Here is a 23970-nt window from a genome sequence, read left to right on the forward strand (position 1 = left end):
TAATGCTCCATGCCAACAGGGCACGGGCATTGGATCCAGGTCCATACCCTGCAGTCCCGTGACACCAGTCTTGCTCTCTGGAGCATTGTAAGGGTCAGAACTACTTACGCATGAAGTTAAAGAATGTGGATCATGGCCGAAACCGGTTTGGCTCAGTGGATAGAGCGTCGGCCTGCGGACTGAAAGGTCCCAGGTTCGATTCCGGTCAAGGGCATGTACCTGGGTTGCGGGCACATCCCCAGTGGGAGGTTGAGCAGGAGGCAGCGGATCGGTGTTTCTCTCTCATCGATGTTTCTGACTCTCTGTCTCTCTCCCTTCCTCTCTGTAAAAAATCAATAAAATATATTTTTAAAAAAGAATGTGGATCATGGGGGGAAAAATTGTAGCAAAATCATTTTATTTCCATTATTCTCTTTTCAAAAACTGTAGCATCATAGATAGGATCACTTGTTTAAATGGAGCAATTCTGGTGAGACCTACTTTCATGAAATCATCACTAATTTAAAACCATTATTACATTAGAATAAATCACCCAGAGTTTTAGTTGTTCTTCAGTTGAAAAGAATAGTCTGGAAACAACGTGATATTGCTACACATTTGTTCTTGGTGATATTGCTACACATTTATTCTTGACCCAAATTCTTTTATCATAAAACAGTAATTTGATGAGAATCTGAATAATTCATTAAACCTACAAATATATAGTTCCATTAGACAACTTCAGGCAGATGTCCTGCATCACCGCTCTTAAGAAAGTAATAAGAGACTAATAGAAATGAGCTGCTTACCAGTAAACCGACCACTGAGCAAGCCCTCCCCCAGGGCAGGCAGGGGTACTGCCTCTTACCAGGGGAGACTACCAACAAAGGTCTTTCCTCACTCATTCATGGGTATTTCAAATTCAAATAATACAGCAAAAAAAATACATACCATGATAAATTTGGGTTGTTTTTCTTATTCTCCCATAGAAGCATGCAAATGGAGGAGGCAACCTTACCTATTTGACAATATATATCAGTGATGGCGAACCTTTTGAGCTCGGCGTGTCAGCATTTTGAAAAACCCTAACTTAACTCTGGTGCCGTGACAAATACAGAAATTTTTTGATATTTGCAACCATAGTAAAACAAAGACTTATATTTTTGATATTTATTTTATATATTTAAATGCCATTTAACAAAGAAAAATCAACCAAAAAAATGAGTTCGCGTGTCACCTGACGCGCGTGTCATAGGTTCGCCATCACTGATATATATCATGCTAACTGAGCTGTAATAATAAATCAAACTTTGTCAAGAGTTTTCATCCAAGACAAAGGGGTGTCCATCCTCCTAAAAGAGTCCAGATGTTTATTGGCTGGCTATAAAATAATCAATGCCTACTTAAATATAACAAATCCTTAAAGCATCCCTGAGAGTTTAAAAATGTTGAATTTATTATAGCAGTGATTTTCAACCATTGTGCTGCAAGAATTTTTAAAACATGCAATGCCTGACTATTTAGTCAGGGACACTGATCTCTTTCCCCTTAGATTGTCAAATTAAAAAATGACTACAGCCAACAAAATAGCCAGTGTGAATGAATTAAAATTATACCTATTTTTTTTTTTGCAAAAAATATATATATTTTAATGTGCCGCAAAATCTTAGTAATTAGTTTATGTATGCCATGAGATGATAAAGGTTGAAAAATTGCTATATTATCAGTATAATTAAATAACAAATCCATTTCAATCATGTGAAATTTTGAAAATATCATTTATGGGCAAAATTCTGTTGCTTGAGATGCTACTTACAGAAACTCAATGGTAAATGTCTGTACTACACTGAGCATTTTAAACTCTAAGAATACTTCAGGAAATATAATATAGGATGGCTTCCGTCTTCTGCTATGCGTCCCAACCAATCCTGTAACAACTGAACTGCTTTAATACATACATCTCTTCAGTATACGTCTTTTCCTTTTATGTTTATGTTAGTAAAATGAGTTGGTTCCCCTAAAAAACTAATAATCTACTGCACAAATGTCTTGGAAGCACAGAAATTGAAAGGTGGAAACTGGCTATATAGAGCAACACACTTAAAAACGTGTTTAAATTAGTATGATGCATATGATACTCTGCTTTCTAACAGTGCAGCTGCACCCCCAACAACAGATTGGCATGCATGTATTTTTATTGTAGAATATCCAGTTACCCTATGATGCCATTGTTATTCTAGTCCTTCTCTGAGAGAAATGGGGCAGTTAATATTGTTTCAGGAAACAGGAAGAGGGAGAATTTTGAAGTGGGGTGAATGAAGGAGGTGTTAGGAGTAAAGCTCCAAAACTGTTGCCAAAAAAGTGATGTTAAACAAGCCTTGTAAATTGTCTAGAGAGACATGGGCATATTGTTCTACTTGAAACAAAACCCTAGGTAGAATTAGTACTTTCAGTCCCTCCTAGGAGAAAAACAGACATTTTAATTCCACAAACTTCCACACTGAAAATGGAAGAACTCCCTATAATGTTGCTGTGAAATTTAAAAAAAAGATACCCACTTGGAAAAACAATTTTTTTATTCTCACCTGAGGAGATGCTCATTGATTTTAGCAAGTGAGGAAGGGAGAAAGAGAGGAACATCAAAGTGAAAGAGAAGCATCGATAGGTTGCCTCCAATAGGCACCCCAACCAGGGATCAAAGCCTCAACCTAGGTATGTGCCCTGACCAGGAGTCAAACCCACATTTATTTTTTGGTGTATGGGCTGATGCTCCAACCAATTAAGCCATCCAGCCAGGGCTCACATGGAAACTTTTGCTCTCATCTCCATTCCTTGCTTCAGGGCTCTAGATGCAAGTACACCTACAGCAAAAACCAAACAAAATGAAACAAAGACATCCCTTTGCCATCACTGCATAAACCTCTCCATTTCCCCCAGCAAGCCTAATCCTCAATGTTGACAGTGACATGTTACGTAAGGATCTATTCTACAGCTAAGACTACATGTGGCTGGCCTTAAAACAACAACCACCACTCCCTAAAAATACGAAAGTTTAAGAGTCTAATCTTATTTCAGAAGTCGGCATGACTTTTCACTTTCAATAAGGAAATGTTAAATTGAAAGAGACCAGAGGAGAACTATTTAGGACCGTTAAGTCCTGAACTTTTTCTTCCCCCAACTTCAGACAAATGCATCACACCTCTGCCCTAATGCAGAACATCCACTGGTCACAACACTCTCGCACTGAGGCCTGCGTCACTAGTCAGAGGTATAAATTATGGTCCAAGGACAGCTCCAGGCACTGCTGCGCTTGGATTTGCTTACTGAGCAACCATGTTGTTCCAAACAAACTAAATGCTTAACAGGCTAAAGGGCAGTGGAGGCAATTATTGGAAGGAAATTTCTCACTAGGCCAGAAAGGAATAATTAAGTCTTTGCATGCTAAATCACAGCACTGGGTTAACAATGAAGTAATCAAGTGTAAATGGTGACAAAGCCCATCTATAGGACTCGTGAAAGGAAATTAAGGTTGTGGGTAATCTAGACTATTGTTGCTTAAGTACCACAAAAATTAGTCCCTAAAACTTCATTCATTTATCCCCTCTTTATACAAATGTGTGTGCTCTTTGTGGGAGGCAAGAAATTGGTTAATCCAGCAATTAAAGCAAATATACTGAATCATCAGAAGTAAAACACCACTCAGCTACTAATTCACAGGCAGAGATCCAACACCATTCCCCATACTACTCAGACAGTACCAAGCACTCACCAAGGAAGTACCTCCATAAAAGGAGATGCATACGGGTTTTAGTCAAATATATAGCTGAAACCATATAAATGATAAATGGAATGCATACTTTATATATGGCACTTTCTATGTTGTAGGACATAGAATAGAACTCTCTCTCTCTCAGCTGCAGGGGACTTGGGGAGGTAAATGGGGAGAAATATGGAGGGCACCCATGTAATCTCCCAACAATTGCTCAGTAGCAACTAAAACTGGTTATTCTCTAAGGCAGTGGTTGGCAAACTGCGGCTCGCGAGCCACATGCGGCTCTTTGGTCCCCTGAGTGTGGCTCTTCCACAAAACACCACATGCAGGCGTGCATGTACAGTGTGATTGAAACTTCGTGGCCCATGCGCAGAAGTCAGTATTTTGTGGAAGAGCCACACTCAAGGGGCCAAAGAGCCGCATGTGCTTCGCAATTTGCAGTTTGCCGACCACGGCTCTAAGGGAGCAAAATAATGTTGACCCAAGAGTTAAAAGGTCTAGAGAGTCAGACTTGGGCTCTGTGACCTCAAGTTATCATCTCACCTCAGAGACTGTTTCCTCACTTTACTTAAGGAGAGAGACCAGGACTAAGATTTCTCAAGACTATAAACTGATCTGGTATATCTGTTGTTGTTGAAATAATTTAAGACTCATCAGAAGTTGCAAGAATAAATAGTATAGAGAGCTTTTTTAACCATCATCCAGCTTTTCCTTATGGCAACATTGTACATAACCATAATACACTAGAGGCCCGGTGCATGAAAATCTTGCATGGGGGATTGGGGGTGTGTGGGGGAAATCCCTCAGCCCAGCCTGCACCCTCTCCAATCTGGGATCCCCCCTGCAGGATCGGGCCTAAATTGGCAGTCGGACATCCCTCTCTCAATCCAGGACTGCTGGCTCCTAACCGCTCACCTGCTTGCCTGCCTGATCGCCCCTAACCACTCTGCCTGCCTGCCTGCCTGATCACCCCTAACTGCCTCTGCCTGCCAGCCTGATCGCCCCTAACTTCCCTCCCCTGTCAGCCTGATTGCCCTTAACCCCCGCCCCTGCTGGCCTGACACCGTGGTTTTGTCCGGAAGGAAGGCAGGATAACTGGAAGATGTCCAATCGACCCAGTCTAATTAGCATATTACCCCTTTATTAATATAGATTAGCTAAACCAGAAAATTTATGTATTAACTAAACTACATATCCTACTCTTATCCCACTACTATATGCACTCATTTTTTTAAATAACATGTATGGATTCATGCAGCCACCACTAAAATCATGATAAGAAACACACTGCTCCATCACCACACAAAAAAAACAAAAACACGGGCATATTACTCCACTTGAAACAAAGCCCTGGGTAGAATGAACACTTTCAACTCCTCCTGGGAGAAGACTTTCAATTCCTTGAAGAAAACAGGCACTTTCAATTCTATAAACATCCCTATAGAAAATGAAACAGAACTCCCCATAATGTTGTTGCTATGAAGTAAAAATATGCTCTCAAAGAAAATGTTGCTCTCATCTCCATTCCTTGTTTTAGGGGCTCTAGATGCCAACTACACCAATAGTATAAACCAAACCAACATCCTTTATTCTGCTTACCACCCCTTTCCAGTCACCTGCCCTCCCATCTCTAACCCTAGCAACCACTGACCTGTTCTCTATCACTATAATGCTGTCATTTCTCCAGTACTTTAAATGGCATCAAACTGCTAGAAGAGGTTGTCTTTTTCACTCAGCATAATAGCCCTGTGACCGACCCATGTTGTTGCCTGTATCAATACTTTGTTCTTTTATTGCTGTATACGATTCCCGTGTACTGATGTCCCAGTTTATTATGTTGTATTGATTTTATTACTTTTATGTTTTAACTAAGTTATCATTATGAGGTGGGGAGAAACGTTTTAAATCTTGTTTTGCCATTGCTTAAGCTGAATTCATATTCCAACAGATATTGACTGATAACCTTAACCAGTAATTATCTTAATCATTTCATTCAAGCCTTCCCTGACTACCCTACTTAAATAGTGAGCCCCCATCATCCTGTTTCATTTTTCTTGATAGTACTTAATATCACCTGACCTTGTAAATGTATTGTGTTTATTTTTTTAAATTGTCTGCCAGCACACCTACACCACTCCATGCCAGGTAACCTATATTAGGGCAGGGACACTGGCAGACATCATTAGATATCTGTGTCCCCAACACTGAAAACAATTCCTAACACATAAAGCACTTAATGAATATATGTTGAACAAATTAGTTGAGTACTGACATTATCTTAATAAGTAATTATTACTTTCCAGTTGAAAGATTATTGATTCCATGAACCATTATACAAACATTAGTAGCTCTTAAAAAATAGTTTGAACTAATCAAATTATTTGCATGAAACTGTTTATTCACCTCCACAAATTAACCACTTCCTACAATTTTAATAAAGTACTAGGCCCATGAAAGACTGAACAAAAGACAAAGAAGAAGCACCAGAAATATTACCATCTGACAAGCAACACAAGTCAAAAATCTTATTAAATATTCGCCCTGACTGGTTTGGCTCAGTAGATAGAGCGTCGGCCTGCGGACTCAAAGGTCCCCGGTTTGATTCCGGTCAGGGGCATGTGCCTTGGTTGTGGGCCCGTCCCCAGTGGGGGGCTGCCTCATGCAGGAGGCAGCTGATCGATGTTTCTCTCTCATTGATGTTTCTAACTCTCTGTCCCTCTCCCTTCCTCTCTGTAAAAAAATCAATAAAATATATTTTTTTAAAAAAATCTTATTAAATATTCAAGGGTTTACATAGTCAAAGAAAAGACCATCTATTCAGATAATGAGCTTCTTTCTACTTTGTTTTGTTTTTAACCTACTCTGGAGGGCCACCAATGGTTCTGGGCAAGTCATTCAACTACATGTAACTGGTTTCATTCCCTGATAAATGGAAAATTTCATCAGATGAACTGTTTTCTACCAGTTCTTAAAAGAAGTAGACTCAGAAGGAAGGGAAGGTCTGGAAGATATTAGCAAGAATGGGGTGTTATGATTTATATAATTGAAAGGTTCAGCAAATAATAAACAGATATCAGTCTATAAACACATACATGTAAATATATGTCCTTTGGGAAAATGGACTTTTTGTTTCCCCCATGGAAAGACCTAGCCTTTCTGATGAGTGGTCCATAACACACACAAGAGCCTTAAGACCACAGCACCAGGTGAACTTTAAGATTTACAAGAGTCCAAATATACATTCTAAGGAGCTGAGAACACTTCAAGCAAAAGCCAAAACAGGTGTAAACCCTCCAGAACTAATTCCTCATCTATAAAATGAGCAGTTCAAGATATCATTGGCGTGCAAGACAGATGAGCATACATCTAAAAGGAGCTCTAAAGGACACGGTCATATATCCCACTCAGCCAAATAACCCTGGTCTGAAAAACCAAGATCCAACACCCCAAGTACACCTCAGTTATCACCTGTGTGCCCTCACCACACATGGCTTCTCCATCTCTAAAATGGAGAAAGTATCAGCATGTGCTTTAGAGGGCTATTGGGAGTATTAAAGAGATAACGCGCCCTAGCCAGTGTGGCTCAGTGGATAGAGCACTGGCCTGCAGACTGAAGGGTCCTGGGTTGGATTCCGGTCAAGGGCACATGCCCGAATTGTGGGCTCGATTCCCAGAAGGGGGAGTGCAGGAGGCAGCCAATCAATGATTCTCTTTCATCATTGATGTTTCCATCTCTCTCTCCCTCTCCTTTCCTCTCTCTGAAATCAATAAAAATATACTTAAAAAAAAGAGAGATAATGCATGTATAGCACTTCACATAATGCCTGATACTCAACAACTTGTTTATTATCAGCATCTAAACTAATAGCACAATGATGGTCACGGTTTATCTGAATGGTAGAACAGACCAAGAAGAAGCTCTTAGTGACAAAGAATAAGCAAAAGGAAGAGGCAAAATGCTTCCAGGAGAAGACAACCTTTAGGTCACCAAGTACATGACTGTCCAGGATGGGGCTAGCTGTCACCAGGACATTAAAAATAAAAACTGTGGCCACAGATTCAACCATGAACAGCCCTGCTGCTAAAGGAAGGAACACATAGATCCAAACAGGAACCCATCTAGTCTGTAAAATATTAACAGTTTAATAAACATCAGCTCACACAATCAACACAGTGTTCAAGTCAACTAAAGAGTACCAACTAAATTAATACCAAGTTGACCAAATGAAATGCCTGGGGGGTGGGGGGGAGGGAGGCTCATGGGTGATTCACTTTTATGCTGACTTCCCTATAAAAACATCTTCAACAGGAGAGGCAGGAAATTCCAGTGAGTGGAAGGGAGCAAGCTATATGGAAACCATCATACTGCACACTCTGCTTTTTAATTGACTTCAGGGTTTTGCTTTAAAGAAGCACATTCAGAAATCTGCTACTTAAGAAACAGAAAAGTGAGCACGCGAACAGATCTGATCCTCACATACTACCTATGTGAATTCCACCAAAGAAATGGCCAGCCAAAATGCATGACTGATATTTTCCTGACACAGGAAGAACACTATTAACATAGAAAATTATATGAAAGCTTTTACAAAGAGGTACATAAAGCCAAGAGTCTAGGAGAGGTACATCAAAATTCTGCTATGAATAAAAGACAATTCTACACAGTGACTGGATTTTTGCATATAGGTTGCTCCCCAGTCAAGTCAGTCTCCCACTGTATACACGTGTGTTAGCTTCTTCAGGATGTTTTCTTTTCAGTTCTGTCCCTCCCCACCCCATAATAACCTGTAGCTTCTCGCCATTTCCCTTCTCATTGTACCTTTTCCTCTTCTGATAGTCTCTGTCAACTACCCAAGCAAACTACAAACAAACTGAACTCATAAATTTCACAGACCAACTACCACCCACTAACTGTGGGCCCACTGAGCAAGCTGTTTGCTCAGCTGTGAAATGAGAACCATGCCAGAGACCTAGAATGGTTCCTGGTGGAAATTAGTGTTAAAACATGTAACATGCCCAATAAACAAGTAGGCCTAGCAATTCCTCATCAAATTTCCTTCTTTGTTTTGTTTTATTGATTGATTTGAGACAGAGATAGAGAAACATCAATTTGTTGTGCCACTTATGCATGGATTCTTTGGTTAATTCTTGTATGTGCCCCGACCAGGAATGGTACCTGCAACCTTGGCATATCTGGATGATGCTCTAACTAGCTGAGCTACCCAGCCAGGGCCAAATTCCCATTTTTTTGAATCAGATTTTCCAAACATGATTACACTAATAACTCAAATTTTTTTCATTGCAAGCAAAACGCTCCACACATTGGGATCAAAGAGTAACTGTCAGGTAGCAAAAAGGGGGCTAAGAATTCTACTCTTTTAAAAGTACAGACAGACATAGTTATGAAGGTCAGTTAAGTAGTCAGTTAAAAAAACTAAGATGGGCCCTAACCGGTTTAGCTCAGTGGATAGAGCGTTGGCCTGAGGACTCAAGGGTCCCAGGTTCGATTCCGGTCAAGGGCATGTGCCTTGGTTGTGGGCACATGCCCAGTGGGGAGTGTGCAGGAGGCAGCTGATCAATGTTTCTCTCTCATCAATGTTTCTAGCTCTCTATCCCTCTCCCTTCCTCTCTGTAAAAAATCAATAAAACACATTTAAAAAAAAAGATGGAACATCTAAGATTAAACTAGTTAATTTAGAATAAAAGTAGGAGAGCACAAAAAGAAAGGGGAGAACCTCAAATAGACTCCTTTGGGAAGAACTATAAAACCTAAACTTTTAAAAATGTAATCCTCCAAGAGCCAACACATTTGAAGGAAATCTATTATAATCAAGAACTGCAAAAGGAATTACTCTTATGAGAAAATGTGAAAGGCAGGAATTTTTGGCACATTGGTATACAGCTAATGTGCAGTATCAATACCAAGAACCATCAAAAATACTTTCTCGATGAGATGCATCTATACATTTAAATAGCTGGCTATATCTGGTATAAAACAGGAGTTGACTTCCTTCTAGATAAATCATTAACACCTGTCAGGCCAGCCAGCATGACAAAGAGACAATGAAACTTGAAATTCAGGCTGGGGTAACTGGAAGGTTGGAAAGGACCCTGCTGACATGTATGTCATTCCCTCTTCTGCCGAAGTCATGAATCTTCTCAGCTTTGGATGGATGTCATAGAGTTTTGTTTAGTTTTCTTCTCCTTCTGAAACACCACCTCAGCCAGGGCAGTGCCAGGGGCAAATTCTTTTCACCCAGAAGAAGACCTGAAAATGACAGCAATTGATGGACCCCTCTCTTCCACATTCTTAGTCCTCTCTCGGGCACACCTGCTCACAAGCCTCCACACTGGGGACACCGATGCCACAAAGCCAAGTGAGCATTAATGCTCGCTGAACTGAAATCAAGTCCCCAAGCCCCAAGTGGAAAGCTGGTTCCAGGCAGCAAAAACCTTGGCAGGTCAGTGCAGTAGTGCCCAGCTAGCATGGGAGGGATCAATTGCTCTCTCTCTCTGTAACTGACAAGAATACACATAAAGGCAAATAGTCCTCAAGGAAGGTTCTATGTTCTTCATTCCCAACTTGTGGATCCACCAAACACACACCACATATCCAACCTGGGAGAATAGTATCCAAATGTCACACACACACACACACACACACACTCATGCACACGCACACCCACACTCCCTTTGGTGAAATATATAATTAAATAGTAAACACCACCATAGAAGCGGGTCGCACAAACTTAATTCAATCTGGTATTAGAAACGTATTTATCCAGAACACGAGACGCCCTCTCCACAGAACATAACGGGGCTGTGGAAAACACAGTCTGATTGCTAACAGCAGGGCCTGTGGTTAGCGCACAAACTTGCCAACCTACCGTAAAGTAGGAAGCCTCCTGCTCCCTGCCCTCCCAGCCTCAGACTGTTTGCAAAAGCCAGGAATGAAATAGTCCATATGTTTTCTTTGTCGGTGACATGGCTATTGAAAGCAAGGCCATGGTAGTCTCCCTGCTGAGGGACTGGGTCAAGCTATTCATGTGTAACCAGGCAGATGTCAAGATGGTAATGGGAAAAACATTCAAATTTTTTTTTTTAAAGAAAGGGAGCCAGGGTCAAAAAATGCACAACTGTATTCCAAACACTTGGCCAATCTAAACAGGTTGTGAGCACTGCTCCATACATTAGCTGCTGCTCCGAATTTAAATTCATTTTCCAAGCAGATCCGAATCAAAACCCGGAAGGATTTTCCCAGTTTCCAAGAAAGTTTTAACTGCGCTTAACATAAATGCCATATAACTTTTTCACAATATGAAAGATTTTAAGGAAAACATTTTCATTCTAAAATTACTTTTACAATAATAAGCTTTTCTTCTTTATCCACAAAGCACAAGCGTTAGTTTCAAATATATAAAAAAAGAATACACAGGCATCCAATAAAATATCATTTTCAAAGTACTTAGAAGAAAAGGTCTCTCTAAGCTATATATTCCTAGAAACAAGCGATGGGAAGAAACAAGAACACAGCTAGACTGTGGGTCCTGAGTAGATCTTAGGCATCCCCAACATGGGAAGTGGCCCGAGGACCCACAGGGAGCTCTCCTGGGCACGAGGACAATCCTCAGTGTTCCTAAGTCTGGAAGCAGGAAAGGAGTCTCTAAAGACCACACCAACACAGTCTCAGGTCCTTTGACCCTTTGATGTGAGAAGAAGTACTGCTTCCGTTAGGACAGCACCTTGCTACCCGACCAGCCATCTCAGAAAAGCAGTGCCAAGTCAGAGAGACCCAGGCGAGAAAATGAGTTCCCTTCAGCTCTTATGGTTTCTCCAGAGACCCTTACCTCCCCACCATCAGGCTTTCTTGTTATGGGAATCACACCACCTATAAGAAAGTATCTTGACAAAAACATATACCCTACTCTTTCTGCCCCAGGATCTTTATGGTTTTCTAAATAAAAAAATCTGACAGAGCCCAGCCGGTGTTGCTCAGTGGTTGAGCATCAAACTATGAATCAAAAGGTCAGGGTTTGACTCCCAGTCAGAGCACATGCCCATGTTGCAGGTTCGATCCCAGAGTGGGGTGTGCAGGAGGCAGCCGATCAATGATTCTCTCTCATCAGTGACATTTCTATCTCTCCCTTTGCCTTCCTCTCTGAAATCAATAAGAATATATTTTTTAAAAAATTCTGCTGGATGAGTAGCCTCTTTTTCATGAACACAGTGGCTCACCTGTGCTGTTTACAACAGGATTTAAACCTGATATACATTAAAACACACACACACACACACACACACACACACACACAAACAAAACAGAGAAATGGGGGTTTAGGATTTTAAATCACAAGATGATAACACATATACCAGTATACAACTTCCTGGTCACTCCCAAAGGAAATGACAAAAAACATGGGTGCTCACCATCACTCAAAGAGATCTTGCTTTAAAGGTTCCTACATATGACCCTTGAAGATAAAGCAAGCTATCTTTTTTGCAGATGGGAAAGCCACTGTCCTAAGTGGTTAAGTAAAATGTCCAAGCTCACACATTTAGGAATTCAGGGGTCTTGACTCTGTCACACTTCCAAAAACAAAACCATGTTTGAAGGCCTAACCATAAAAATATGCCTATAAAAAGAAGCCTGGACAGTAGGCAATGACATAAATAGCTGGATTACATGACCATGGACTCAAAATGACCTTGGAGAGAACAGAAGGCCAACAAGAAAATTATTCTTCATTACAAAGACAGGAAAATATTAAGATTATTTTCTAAAAACCTAATCAAATGAGAAGAACTAGTAGAAGAAGCTCAGCAAGGATGAAAACTGGTAGTAAGTAAGAAAAATTACCAAATATCAGTTAGTAAACCCATCAGGTATACTCTTTAAAACAGGATACTGAAATATTTAAGATGTATAAATGTATTTAATATCCCCCCTTTTTCTTCTTTAGAGAGAGAGTGGAAGGGAGGGGGAGAGAAAGGGAGAGACATCCACGTGAGAGAAACATTATTGATTGGTTGCCTCCCACACGTGCCCTGACCAAGGCCGAGGATTGAGCCTGCAACCAAGGTACGTGCCCTTGACTGGAATCGAACCCATGACTCTCCAGTCCACAGGCCAACGCTCTATCCACTGAGCCAAACCAGCTGGGGGTAATATTCCCTTCCTAACTCTGATCAAATTTATGAGAATTCTGTATATGCTTCAATTGATGTGAGATATGGAGAGCTTGAAGAGGACCCAACAGGCAATTATCACATTCAGAAATGCAAAGACCAGATTCATTTAGTGCCTAAAACAGAAGTGCGCGTGAAGAGTCTCCAAAAACACTAAGAGCCGTAAAGGTGAGTCCACACTCTTTGTTTCTTCTCCCACCACTACAGAAAAGAGTTGATGGACTTTAGAATACTGGGTTCCTAAGGTGTAAGTCAAAACAGTGTGCTCCCTTCTCTGGAGAATTCTTTTCCAAGAAAGAAGGCCTCTGAGATGCTCACACGGGAAGGGTGACAGTCTACCACAGAACAGCAACCACGGGTCTTCCTCTGCTGGGGAAATCTAGCCCACCAAGCCCTTCACACATTATTCATAGAAGTTTTCCGAGGGTCTCTAAGCATGAACCTTCTTACCCCTTAGGAAAATGGGAAAAACCAGGAAGTTAATCAACATCCCAGCCCAGTGAGTTTGAGAAAAGTCTGCTGACTTGGAAGCACACCACCTGTCCTGCACCTTCAAAACAAGAAATGTGAAGAGAGTGAGAATTCAATAACATCCATCTATCATCCTAGGACAACAGCTCTAATCAAGCACTTCAGGGAGTTCTGATGTCACCACTTGTACTATGATACTCTGTGGTCCACCCTGAGAGCTACAATGAGGACCTCACAGCCTGAGGGCAATGGAAGCAATTCCAGGCAGTCCCTCAGCCATGCCCAGCACAGCTCCCAGGTAAAGGCGCCGTCTCCCTGCCAAATGCATGTCACTCTTCTTAGGAGGAAACATGTTCCCAAATAAAACTTTTTAAATATACTGGAATGGGGAGAATCTAACAGGATTTTTCTGGATAGTGGGTTCTAAAATCTGATTTGAATATCAAAAATATTTTGTTGTGCCCAGCTGGGTGTGGCTCAGCGGTTGAGCACCGACCCAGGAACCAGGGCACATGCCTGGGTTGCAGGGGTTGCGGGCTCGACCCCCCAGTGGGGGGCATGCAGGAGGCAGCTGATGATTCTCTCTCATCATTGATGTTTCTATCTCTCTCTTCCTCTCCCTCTTTGAAATCAATAAAAATGTTTTTTTTTAAATATATTTTGTTGTCAGAGTGCATTGAGATTTCATTCTTTCAATGGTCACCTTTATATTTAAAACTCCGTTTAAAAAAAAAAGTTACATCCTTCTAGTGTAAAAAATAAAGGGGAAAAATACTGGCTAAAGGGGATTATATAACTTTTACTTATACTGACTCAGAATACTTAAGTAGAAATTAAATATGAAGAATAAAGGGTCAGTAAATATATTGTAATATATTAGATTTGCTTCCTCCACACATGTCTCTAGCACAGACAACAGACCAGCCTGGGATCGAAACATATACCCATTCTTGGCCCAGCTGCCTCCCAAAATATCTATGGTTTACATTTCCTTACAAGGATAGTCTCATATTCCAATGGACCAACATGTTGCCAATTGGGGGTGGAGGGGTGTCCAATGCTTTCCCCTTAAGACCTTTTAGCACAGAAAAGCTAGAACTACAAAAATATATGTAATTTTTAAATGTTCATTTCCTGGACTATTAGAAGGGCATTTCTGAACTTCAATCACTTGCATCTAAAATAAGAAATGCATAATGCCAAATTTTGCTATGTGCTTTTTTTGCAATTAAAATATGTAGTGGCATCAAAACATGCTTTAGAGACTAAAAACAACCATCCCAAACATCGTTCTAATTGCTGGCACACGACACAGAATACTTCAGAATGCTTTATGAATCTTGCTAAAAATAGTTCCAGCCATATACATAGTTGAATAATAAATATTTGTCTAAGGGTGGTGAATGAGGATATATACTTCCATAATTCCATCTTGCCATTTAAAGGGGGTATCTGAGTACTAGGAGCTATAAAATCATGATCTGTCTCCTGCTAAGACTGGTTTCTAAACTCGATTTTGAACCCACCCAATTTCAGACAATAGAGCTGATACCTCGCCTACAGTCTGAACACCAAGCACTTAAAAACATAGACACAAAAAAAGCAAAGAAAGGCAGACAAATTATCCATTGTGTAAGAGTACTGATTTGCTAAATGCCCTAGATTTTTCTTCTTCATTGGCAGAATTTAAAAATAGAGCATTTTATTATCCTCAATGAAGCTTAAAAAAAAACTGCAATTCACTAAACAGTTGGGGGAAAAAGAAAAAAAGTTATCCATGTTCTTGTACACATAGGAAAACAAGCTTTTAAAATTGCCAAAAACATGAAGGCTGAGGGAGGAAGTTAAAGAGCGAGCTGTAGAACGTATTTCTAGAGCCAAAACCTTGAGATCTAGCTTAAAATATTAAAACAGCTAAGCTGTCTTACCAAGAACACACTAAGTTATATTAGTTATTTTTCAGAGTGAAGGGCACACTTGACAGGGCTTAACTTTTAATTGAGGTATTCCAACAAACATTGTGCTTTATGTAAATTTATGTATTTTTATACAGGAAAAGTGAGAATTTCAATAACAAAGGGTTCTTAAAACTTTACTTTGCTTAATATTCTACACAAGATTCAGAGAAATTCAAAAGCAGTGGTAGACATTAGCCATCATCTATTCCAATATCCATTTTTTATTGATAAGATAATGAAAATGTAAGGATAGGCACCACCAAGGAGACCAGAAACCAAAATCCAAACTTGTAGGCTGTCAGAACATCCCACTATTATAAAGATGATTAAAATAAGAATTTGAGAGATAGGCTGACAGAGGCCAAGAAAATGCCTAAACTTGCCTGGATCCACCTACCGGTACAGAACTTTGATCTCCCCTAAGAGATTAAGTTGTCAATGTTACCTTACAACTCTAATGCGAAGAGCCAACTGCCTGGGCAATAAGTGCTTGTGATACCATGACTGCCATGAGCATTTAGTTCAACTGGAAATCATGAAATATTAGTGGTTACCACAAGCCTTACGGAACACAGAATGAGGGAATTACTGGTTCAAATCCTAGGAATTGCTCAGACCACACCCAGTACATTGCTGCCTTGTGAGGAAGTGAGTTCCCCATTCAGTGGAAATATCCCTCCAGTAGAACTGACCAATTGGAGGTTTCCTTGGTGGGTGAGAGTCCAAGATTTAGGCACCTAGACTTCACTGACACAACAGAGAGGACCCTAGAAATGTATAAAAAATAAACAAAAATCAAATTAAATAGAAATAAAACTCTTGGCAATAACAGCTGTTAACTTCTTGTTTTAAAGTGAAGAAACCAAGATCCTGAAGGGTTGGGTATATGGCACTCTCCCGGTCACGCGTGTGATTTATTGAGAGACCTGGAAACTAGCTCTCCATATTCCCAGCAGGATGCTGTTTCCCCCTCTTGTAGTTAAAAAGAACCAGGTCCCCGTTTGTAAAATAAAGGATCTACAAGACCTTCATATACTGACCTTGTTCAGAACCAAATTCACTTGTATATAATACTAAATACATCTCTGGAAAGACACACCACACAAACTAAGTTAACACTGACTTCACAGGTGGGAATTCAGAACTCAAGAAATATCAAAACTCTACCATCAAAAAAGGTATAAACATTTTGTCACTAATTATTGACCTGCCAGGAATACAGCAGACATTGGAGGAAACATAAGAAAAGACTTGAAATGATACCATGAAAAGAAGAGAGGTGGTTTGGAGTAGTGAAAATACACCCCAGAGAAGAGTCTGAGACGATGCTTGCAAAAGGAGAAGAAAAAGCAAGAGATTATTTTTAAAAATGTTTCAAAGTCACATTAATTTTACACAGAAAGCTCAATAACCTGCCTATGCAGAGGATACGCACACTGTGATGATTAAAGAGATTATGACTAATTATATGGAAGTGAGGACATTGAGTAACTTTTTGTACAGTACCCAAATTACTGAAACTGGGTGATTTTATTTTCCAAGTGTTAAGCCATACCCACAGGAAACAAGCAGGGCTATTCTACCCTATTAAAGCGCCTTAGCTAGGCATGCATTCTGCAACAAGTCTCCATGGCAAACTTCCTAACACACACTTCTAAACACAAAGAACTCCTCCTCCAAGTAAGCGCTAATAAATGGGCTTGTGCAACTTCACCTACAACGATATTCTGCTACTCCTGGGATCTTTTCATGAGAGGATCAGACCATTATCCTCACCTTGCCACCCTAAACTTGTGTAAGAATTGTAAAATCGTAGAACTTCTGGAAGCTACAAGCAGCCTTAGACAGAATCTAGTAAATCCAATTACTTCGTTTTTCAGATGAGGAAATTGTCATCAGCCGAAAAAGTAGAAGGACTTGCCCAAAGGCCAGACAATCACTCGGTGGCTTGGTCCAGACAACGATCAAGGGCTCAGACCTACCACTGTCTCCATGAAGCCAGAGAAACAACCTTTGTAATCTTAAGACTGTGCGCCAGACATAATCTAGGATGTGGAAATCTGTGCTCCGGGTCTACATTTCTTCAGGTTTGTGGCAATCACACACATACCAGAGGAAAATCGTGCGCAATCCCCTCCCTACCGCCCTCGTGACTTCATCTCTTTCTCCCCGGATCAAGGATCTTGGCAGGTAGGTGATTAAGAGTGACTTTATTGCCATAATACAGGAATAACTGTCAATCCTTCTGATCCAATAAACTTTGAAATGTTAATGCTAGTCAGAGTACTTCCTTTAAAACACCTTAGGGTCAAGTGTGACAAGCCAGTGCATTGTGACACAGGGCTGAGAACTGCTGTTGCAAAATATAAATAATCACTGCAGGTGCGGCAAGTGATGGGAACACGGGAATCCCACCAACAATACTGAGGATTACCACAGACTCTGCCCCCAGCCTCAGATAAGGTAGCTTTCAGCAGGAAACAGACACTGTTAGACTGAACAAGTCCCAACGGGCCTAAAGGAGAAGCAGCAGGTATCCTCTCTCCGGGGCCTTCTCAGATCTGGACAGAGGACTCCATGGTGAGAATGCTGACTTGGGCAATCGCATGTGGGATGGCATCTGAGCTGCATTTCCCAATTCTGCCCCTCGGTGTGGCCTTGAGTCTTTATTGACCCACTGCAACCTTTCTAAGTGCCTACCGTGTACCAGGCTCTGTGGATACCAAGGGAGGTGGGGGGATTGGACCCCTGCTCTCAGTCAGTCCTGGGGCCTCCAGTGTGGGATCACACACCCCTGGGGGAGGTGAAAGTACACCACCATTGAGGAATGAGGAGAAAGTAAAAGAACTTTGATGAATAATCACCAGTCTCATCTTTTGAACTTCCATTTTTGCGTTTGTAATTTCATGTGTAAATGAAATTGGCCTTGATGAACATGCTCCAGAAATTCGGAAGCTGTGAACTAAACGTTGGGAACCACGGATCTGGTCCCTTGGTGTGTAACTGCAGCCCACTTAGGCGGTGATGGGAGAGCAGATTTGGAAAGAGACCTCAAATGAATCCAAGGCGTCCTGGAAGCAGGGCCGGTGTGGGTCAGTGGTTGAGCATGGATCTATGAACCAGGAGGTCAGGGTTCGATTCCCAGTCAGGGCACATGCCTGGGTTGCCAGCTCAATCCCCTGTAGGTGGCATGCCAGACACAGCTGATCAATGATTCTCTCTCATCACTGGTGTTTCTATTTCCCTGTCCCTTGTTCTCTGAAATCAGTAAAAACTTACTTAAAAAAAAAAAAAAAAAAAGATCCACTGCAGTGTGCAGAACCACAGCACCTGCCCCTTCTCAACGTGGCTTTTTTTTTTTTTAAATATATATTTTATTTATTTTTTTACAGAGAGGAAGAAAGAGGGATAGAAAGTTAGAAACATCAATTAGCTGCCTCCTGCACACCTCCTACTAGGGATGTGCCCACAACCAAGGTACATGCCCTTGACCGGAATCGAACCTGGGACCCTTCAGTCCACAGGCCGACGCTCTATCCACGGAGCCAAACCGGCTAGAGCTCAACGTGACTTTTGAGAATCATCTGGTTTCCCCCAAATGCAAACACACTGACTGCCCTTTCGATGGGGTGTGCATATACTACATACTTTTGAGAGTGAAATGAAGAGCATTACGGTGACATAAGGAGTGATCAGGGTATACGATCACTCCATAGGTTCAGAAGGAAGAAGAAAATCAAACACACTTGCTCACCACTGCAGCTCAGAAAGGGCTATGCTGATGCTAGTTCAGACAATCTAATCTGGACTGGTGCCAATTATTCTTCTTTCCCAAGCCATGAGCAATATATTTTGTAACGCTCAAGGTTGAGAAGATAGCATTTCACGCAGCTCTAAAGGAAGACGCCTGGTGCTCCACAGAGAGGAGTGTGCTCTCATAAAAATGTGCTATTTCTTTGTGGTTTTAGGTACTAATGTAAAACAGCCCTTTTCCTTATAGGGCAAGCCTACTCATTAAAACTCGAGGAATCTGCTAAATAAGGTCTTTACAATGGTCAAAACAGTAAAATTATGCTTTTCTGCTATAGAGAGGCTTGGCAGAGGTTTCGGGTAAAGACAGCTCTCCCGTGGTGAGGTACCTGAAAGTTTCAAGACGACCTGGGAGAAAAACAGCCCCATCCTCTCTACCCAGGTCTTGCCCTTATTTCTCTTCACTCCCACTTTCCCACTTAATGTACCCTTGTGGGCAAACTAGACTTCATTGCCAAGTTAACTTTTTGCATTGAAAAGTTGAACTTCACCATCCTGAAGGAAAATAGTTTCAAAGATGTAACCAACACCTGAGACTGGGGAAGAACTGAGAAAGAAGGGGGGGGGGGTGTCCCTGAATGAGCCAGCTTCCAAGGCAGCAAGCCTATCAAGACAACCCCATTTCCAGAGGGCAAGCAGACACAGACACACACACACACACACATACACACACACACACACACCCTGGAAACACAGCAATGCCTTTGGCTGGCAGAGAAAGGATTTCTTCACCGGGCCTGTCATTCCTTTAAAACTGTCTATTTCTAAGAGGTCCCTTGCAGGAGCCATAAGGTAAAAGGAAATTCCCTTCACCCAAGAGCCTCTCCGTCCCTTTCTCTCTCCAGCAGTTTTTACAGCCCTAGATTTAATCACCCCACTGGCCCCGCAGCCCAGGAGCGAGAGCATACACCTAGCCCTGCACTCAGTTACCTTATTCTGCCTCTCCTGGTGGCATTTCCCAATGCCACCCCCAAGGCAGATTTCAGATACCTCTTCCTTGCTGAAGGGCATGTCTAAAGCTCTCTGGTCCCTGTTTGAGGAGGGAGATTTTTAAGTCGGAACCATTTGAGTGTTTTCCCAACCGCTGGCAGCTGGAAAGGAAAACTGCTGCTTACAAGATAGCAGAAAACTGCTGCCTGCCGACCTTTCCAATGGGGCAGAGCATATGTTCGGGAACTTTTTCTTCCAAAATCCTGTCCTTCAGGTTACAATTCCTTCTTTAAAAGGCCTTGTTGGGTAAGAAGAGTATTTTCACCAAGAGAAACCTGCAATTTCCCCCTCCTCCTCCCTTGTTTTGGCCTCGCTCGCCTGCCTGCTCCAGGTCCCTGGCGTCTGCTGGGGAGGCGGGAGTGGAACTGGCCGGAGGTGCCAGGTCGCTCTCCCCGGAGAGGGCCACATGGGGAGGAGGCTCGCCCTGCGGTGCAGGTGTTTCTTCTTCCCACATGCTGGAACCAGGAGGCTCCAGGTGCTTCCCCAAGAAACGTGCCTGGGTCTGCAGACTCCGGCCAAGTTCTAGAGTTCTAGGCGCCCTCACCCCCGCCGACTGCAAACCTCTAGCCTGCTGAGCTGGGGCGGGGGGGGGGGGGGGGGGAGAGAGATGGAGGGGGACGGTGTGAAAAGGGAAGGTCAATTGAAAAGGCTGCCAGGGGCAAGTGTTTCCAGATTCCTCCCTCCTCCTTGGCCCCAGATCCCCACCCAGATGCACTTGGGAATTGGGGGGAGGGGTGATTGTGTCCCGAAGAGTCTAGAAAATGAGCTACTCACGGCTCGCACACAGGCTGGCCAAGTTTGGAAAGCCCGCGGCGCCGGAGTGGGTGCCAAGCACCCCCACACACAGGTGACTGGCGCCCCCCTCCTCGGACCTGGGGGTGGGCTGGGGTTGACCACTCGCCCCGCCTCCCACCACCACCACCCCCCCCCCCATCCCCTTTCCCCGCACTCACAGCGCTAGGGTGAAGGCACTGAGCCCCTCGGGGACGGCCGTCAGCCCCTTCCCGGAGCAGTCCACCCGACGGTCGCCGTCGCAGCTGCAGGGCGCCGCGCACAGGGACGGCGCCGCGCCGCTGGGCTCGGTGGAGCCGCGCAGCCCCAGGGCGAGGAAGCACAGCAGCCCGAGCGGGCCTGGCATTGCTGCGATCGCCTCCGCGCCGGCCTCTCCCGCGGCGCCCTCGCTCGGCGCGCCTCCGCTGCCCTCCGACGCCCCCGCCGCCCCCGGGCGGCCGGCCTGCGGGTGGGAGCCGCGGCTCTCCGGTCTCAGCGGTGGCGCGGGCTCGGCGCCTTCAACAGTCCGGGGCAGCAGCGCAGGGACGCGGCGCTCCGGAGTTTCGCCCTTCCCGCTGCTCCATGGAAGCGCAGAGGCAGCCCTGCTCCCGCGGCGGCTCAGGCCAGCCGGCCCGGCCGGGCGCCGCCGCGGAGACCGCGCTCTGCCATCGCACCCGCCTCGCGTCCCCGGCCTCCCGCGGCCACCGCTCTTCAAGGTTGCGGAGCGCAGCCTCCAGCCATGCCGGCCCCTCGCCCCAGCCCCCGCCCGGCTCTCGCACCAACACCCGGGCGCTTGCTCGCTCTCCCTTCGCCGCGGCTCGATCGCCTCCCGTCCTTTTCCCTTCTAGGGTTGCACGCTCGGGTTCCCAAGCCCCCAGCCGCCGGGTTATGCAAATCACTTAGGTACATGCAAAACTAACCCTTCTCCCGGAGCGCCATTGGCCCGGGGAGGTCTCGGGCTCATTACTATGCAAGAAGGGTAGCCGCCATTGGTCAAGAGCGGGGCCAGAGGGGCGTGTGTATCGGGCGTGAGTGACAAGGTTGCGGTGGTGGTGGTTCAAGGCGAAATCCCTGACTTGGCTCTATTTGTGTGGCAGGTTGTGGATTGAAGGTAGAAGAATATAAAGACGTCGAGTCGGGTTTTTCCCTCCCCCACCCATCTTTTTCCTCCTGCAGAAATTGGATCCCCTAAACTGGATGACCTAAAAAAATAGAACTTGCCTGCAACCTTCAGTTAAGTTTCAAATGACTCTCCACTGTTCAACGGGAGCGGACTTTGGGAGCTATGCAAATGGAAAAAAGATTTTGAAGAGGAGAGAAAAAGTCTCCCTTAATCCGACAAAAATATTTGGGTTTTAGCTATATACCAAATTAAAACAGTATATCCCACAAACCTCTCCTTTCACTGAGATCTTTATATACCTATCTTGATATGTACTTGGTAGCTAAATCTTAGCAATTAGCCATGGACGATACAGAATTTTGGTGACCCAAATTTAGACTGCTTTCTCACATACTTTAAAATCCTAAAACACGAGTATTTTGTAAGGGTCAAAGGAAGTGTTGTTTCTGAATACTGGACAATTTCTCCAGACCACAAAAAGGTTGAGTGCTAAGTGACTACCATTGAGAAGCCAGCAGCAACTTTGATGTTAGGTAATTATCAGCATTCCTTCCCCTTCTGGACTTTTGTGGCTTAATAGACCCCCATGGAATCATTATTTGTACCAAATACTACTTATGGGCACCTCTTTTCTTGCTTTTTACTATGCCTTTGGGTTGTTTTACTCTATATTAGAGACATTTCTCATGAATACTTTAAGGCAGATAAGGTTAAAAAATGTCACTGTCATAAAGTTGACTATTCATGGCACGTAAGTAAAGAAAATAAAAACAACTCAACGCAGACCTAAACTGAAACATTTTCATCTTTGCATTCAGGTGTTTATCTTTAAAAATAATGCCTGGTTGGGCATATGGCTAACATACAATACATTTATTTATATGCTAGAGAATCAATATATAACGCTATGCTCTGACTTTAGGTTTTAGGGATTACACATTTCCTATAATTGTAGGTGTGAAAGAGAACTTAAAGATAGAAGGACAACCATCTGGTTTTACAGATAATAAATCTGAAGCTCTCAGATATTGTGCTCAGCCAGAGATCATCACAGGAAAACTCCCAGGCTTCTGGCTTCCATTGTCTAAATCATTTTCATTATTTTCTAGCAACTCTCATAAGCAGGTGAATTGAGGAAAAATTGTAAATCAAGGTTCCTTAATTATTCCATTCAGACCTCTCCTTTACAACAACATTGAAAGATGACAGCATTTCTCTTGTCAAGACATCACTTTTTTCTATTGTTTTTAAATAACAATTTTAGACTAAACCACTTGATTTTATTTTGCTAATTAACTCATTTCCTTTCTTTTAAAGTATGGTTTTCAAACTTTAGTAAGCATAAGAATCGCCTACAAAGCTGGATGAGAAATGCAAGGTGATTTAATAGGGCTGGGGCATAGCATCAGCATTTTGATGCACATCATGTGAAAGTGATTCAGATGGTTCATGAACCACACTTGGGAACTTTATTCTTTGCTTCCATGGAATAAAATCTTAGGGCTGGCAACTTAGGTAAAAGGAGAGCATTAGATCTTGGAGAAAGGAGACATGTAGATTGTATTGAAGAATAAATTGCTATAGTCCATCAGGTGCAGGTAAGAAAGGAGGATTCAAATTTGCAACTTGGCGAGACAAGATAGTAGGAACAAAGGACTTAGAAAAGAGATAATTTCTGTCAGAGTGTTAGTATTTCTTATAGTTGATACATTGCACATGCTTTGCATTAAAGATAAATTGGAAATTCGTCTTCACCTTTTAGGTAAGATGTCCTAAGAGAGCAAAAGAAGGTAATTTTTAAGATATACTCCCAAATAACTAGAAAAAAAATCGCTCTTACATAAACCATAAGAACCTAGAAAGATATCAGGATGAACCAACATCTGATAGCAAGTAAAAAATAAACTTAA

General features: G+C 42.7%; 1 protein-coding gene across 2 annotated transcripts in view; it reads right to left on the reverse strand.

Moving 5' to 3' along the window:
* LGR4 (leucine rich repeat containing G protein-coupled receptor 4) overlaps positions 1–21801 on the reverse strand; it is a 97149-nt gene extending 75348 nt beyond the window's left edge. For both annotated transcript variants that reach the window (XM_059709171.1, XM_059709170.1), the window contains exon 1: positions 21120–21801. In XM_059709171.1, the coding sequence (XP_059565154.1) occupies positions 21120–21304 (185 nt within the window). In that variant the 5' untranslated portion in view covers positions 21305–21801. The remainder of the gene's footprint in view (positions 1–21119) is intronic.
* Between the last annotated feature and the right edge of the window lie 2169 nt (positions 21802–23970).

Source organism: Myotis daubentonii, chromosome 9 (assembly GCF_963259705.1).
Source record: "Myotis daubentonii chromosome 9, mMyoDau2.1, whole genome shotgun sequence".
NCBI lineage: Eukaryota > Metazoa > Chordata > Mammalia > Chiroptera > Vespertilionidae > Myotis > Myotis daubentonii.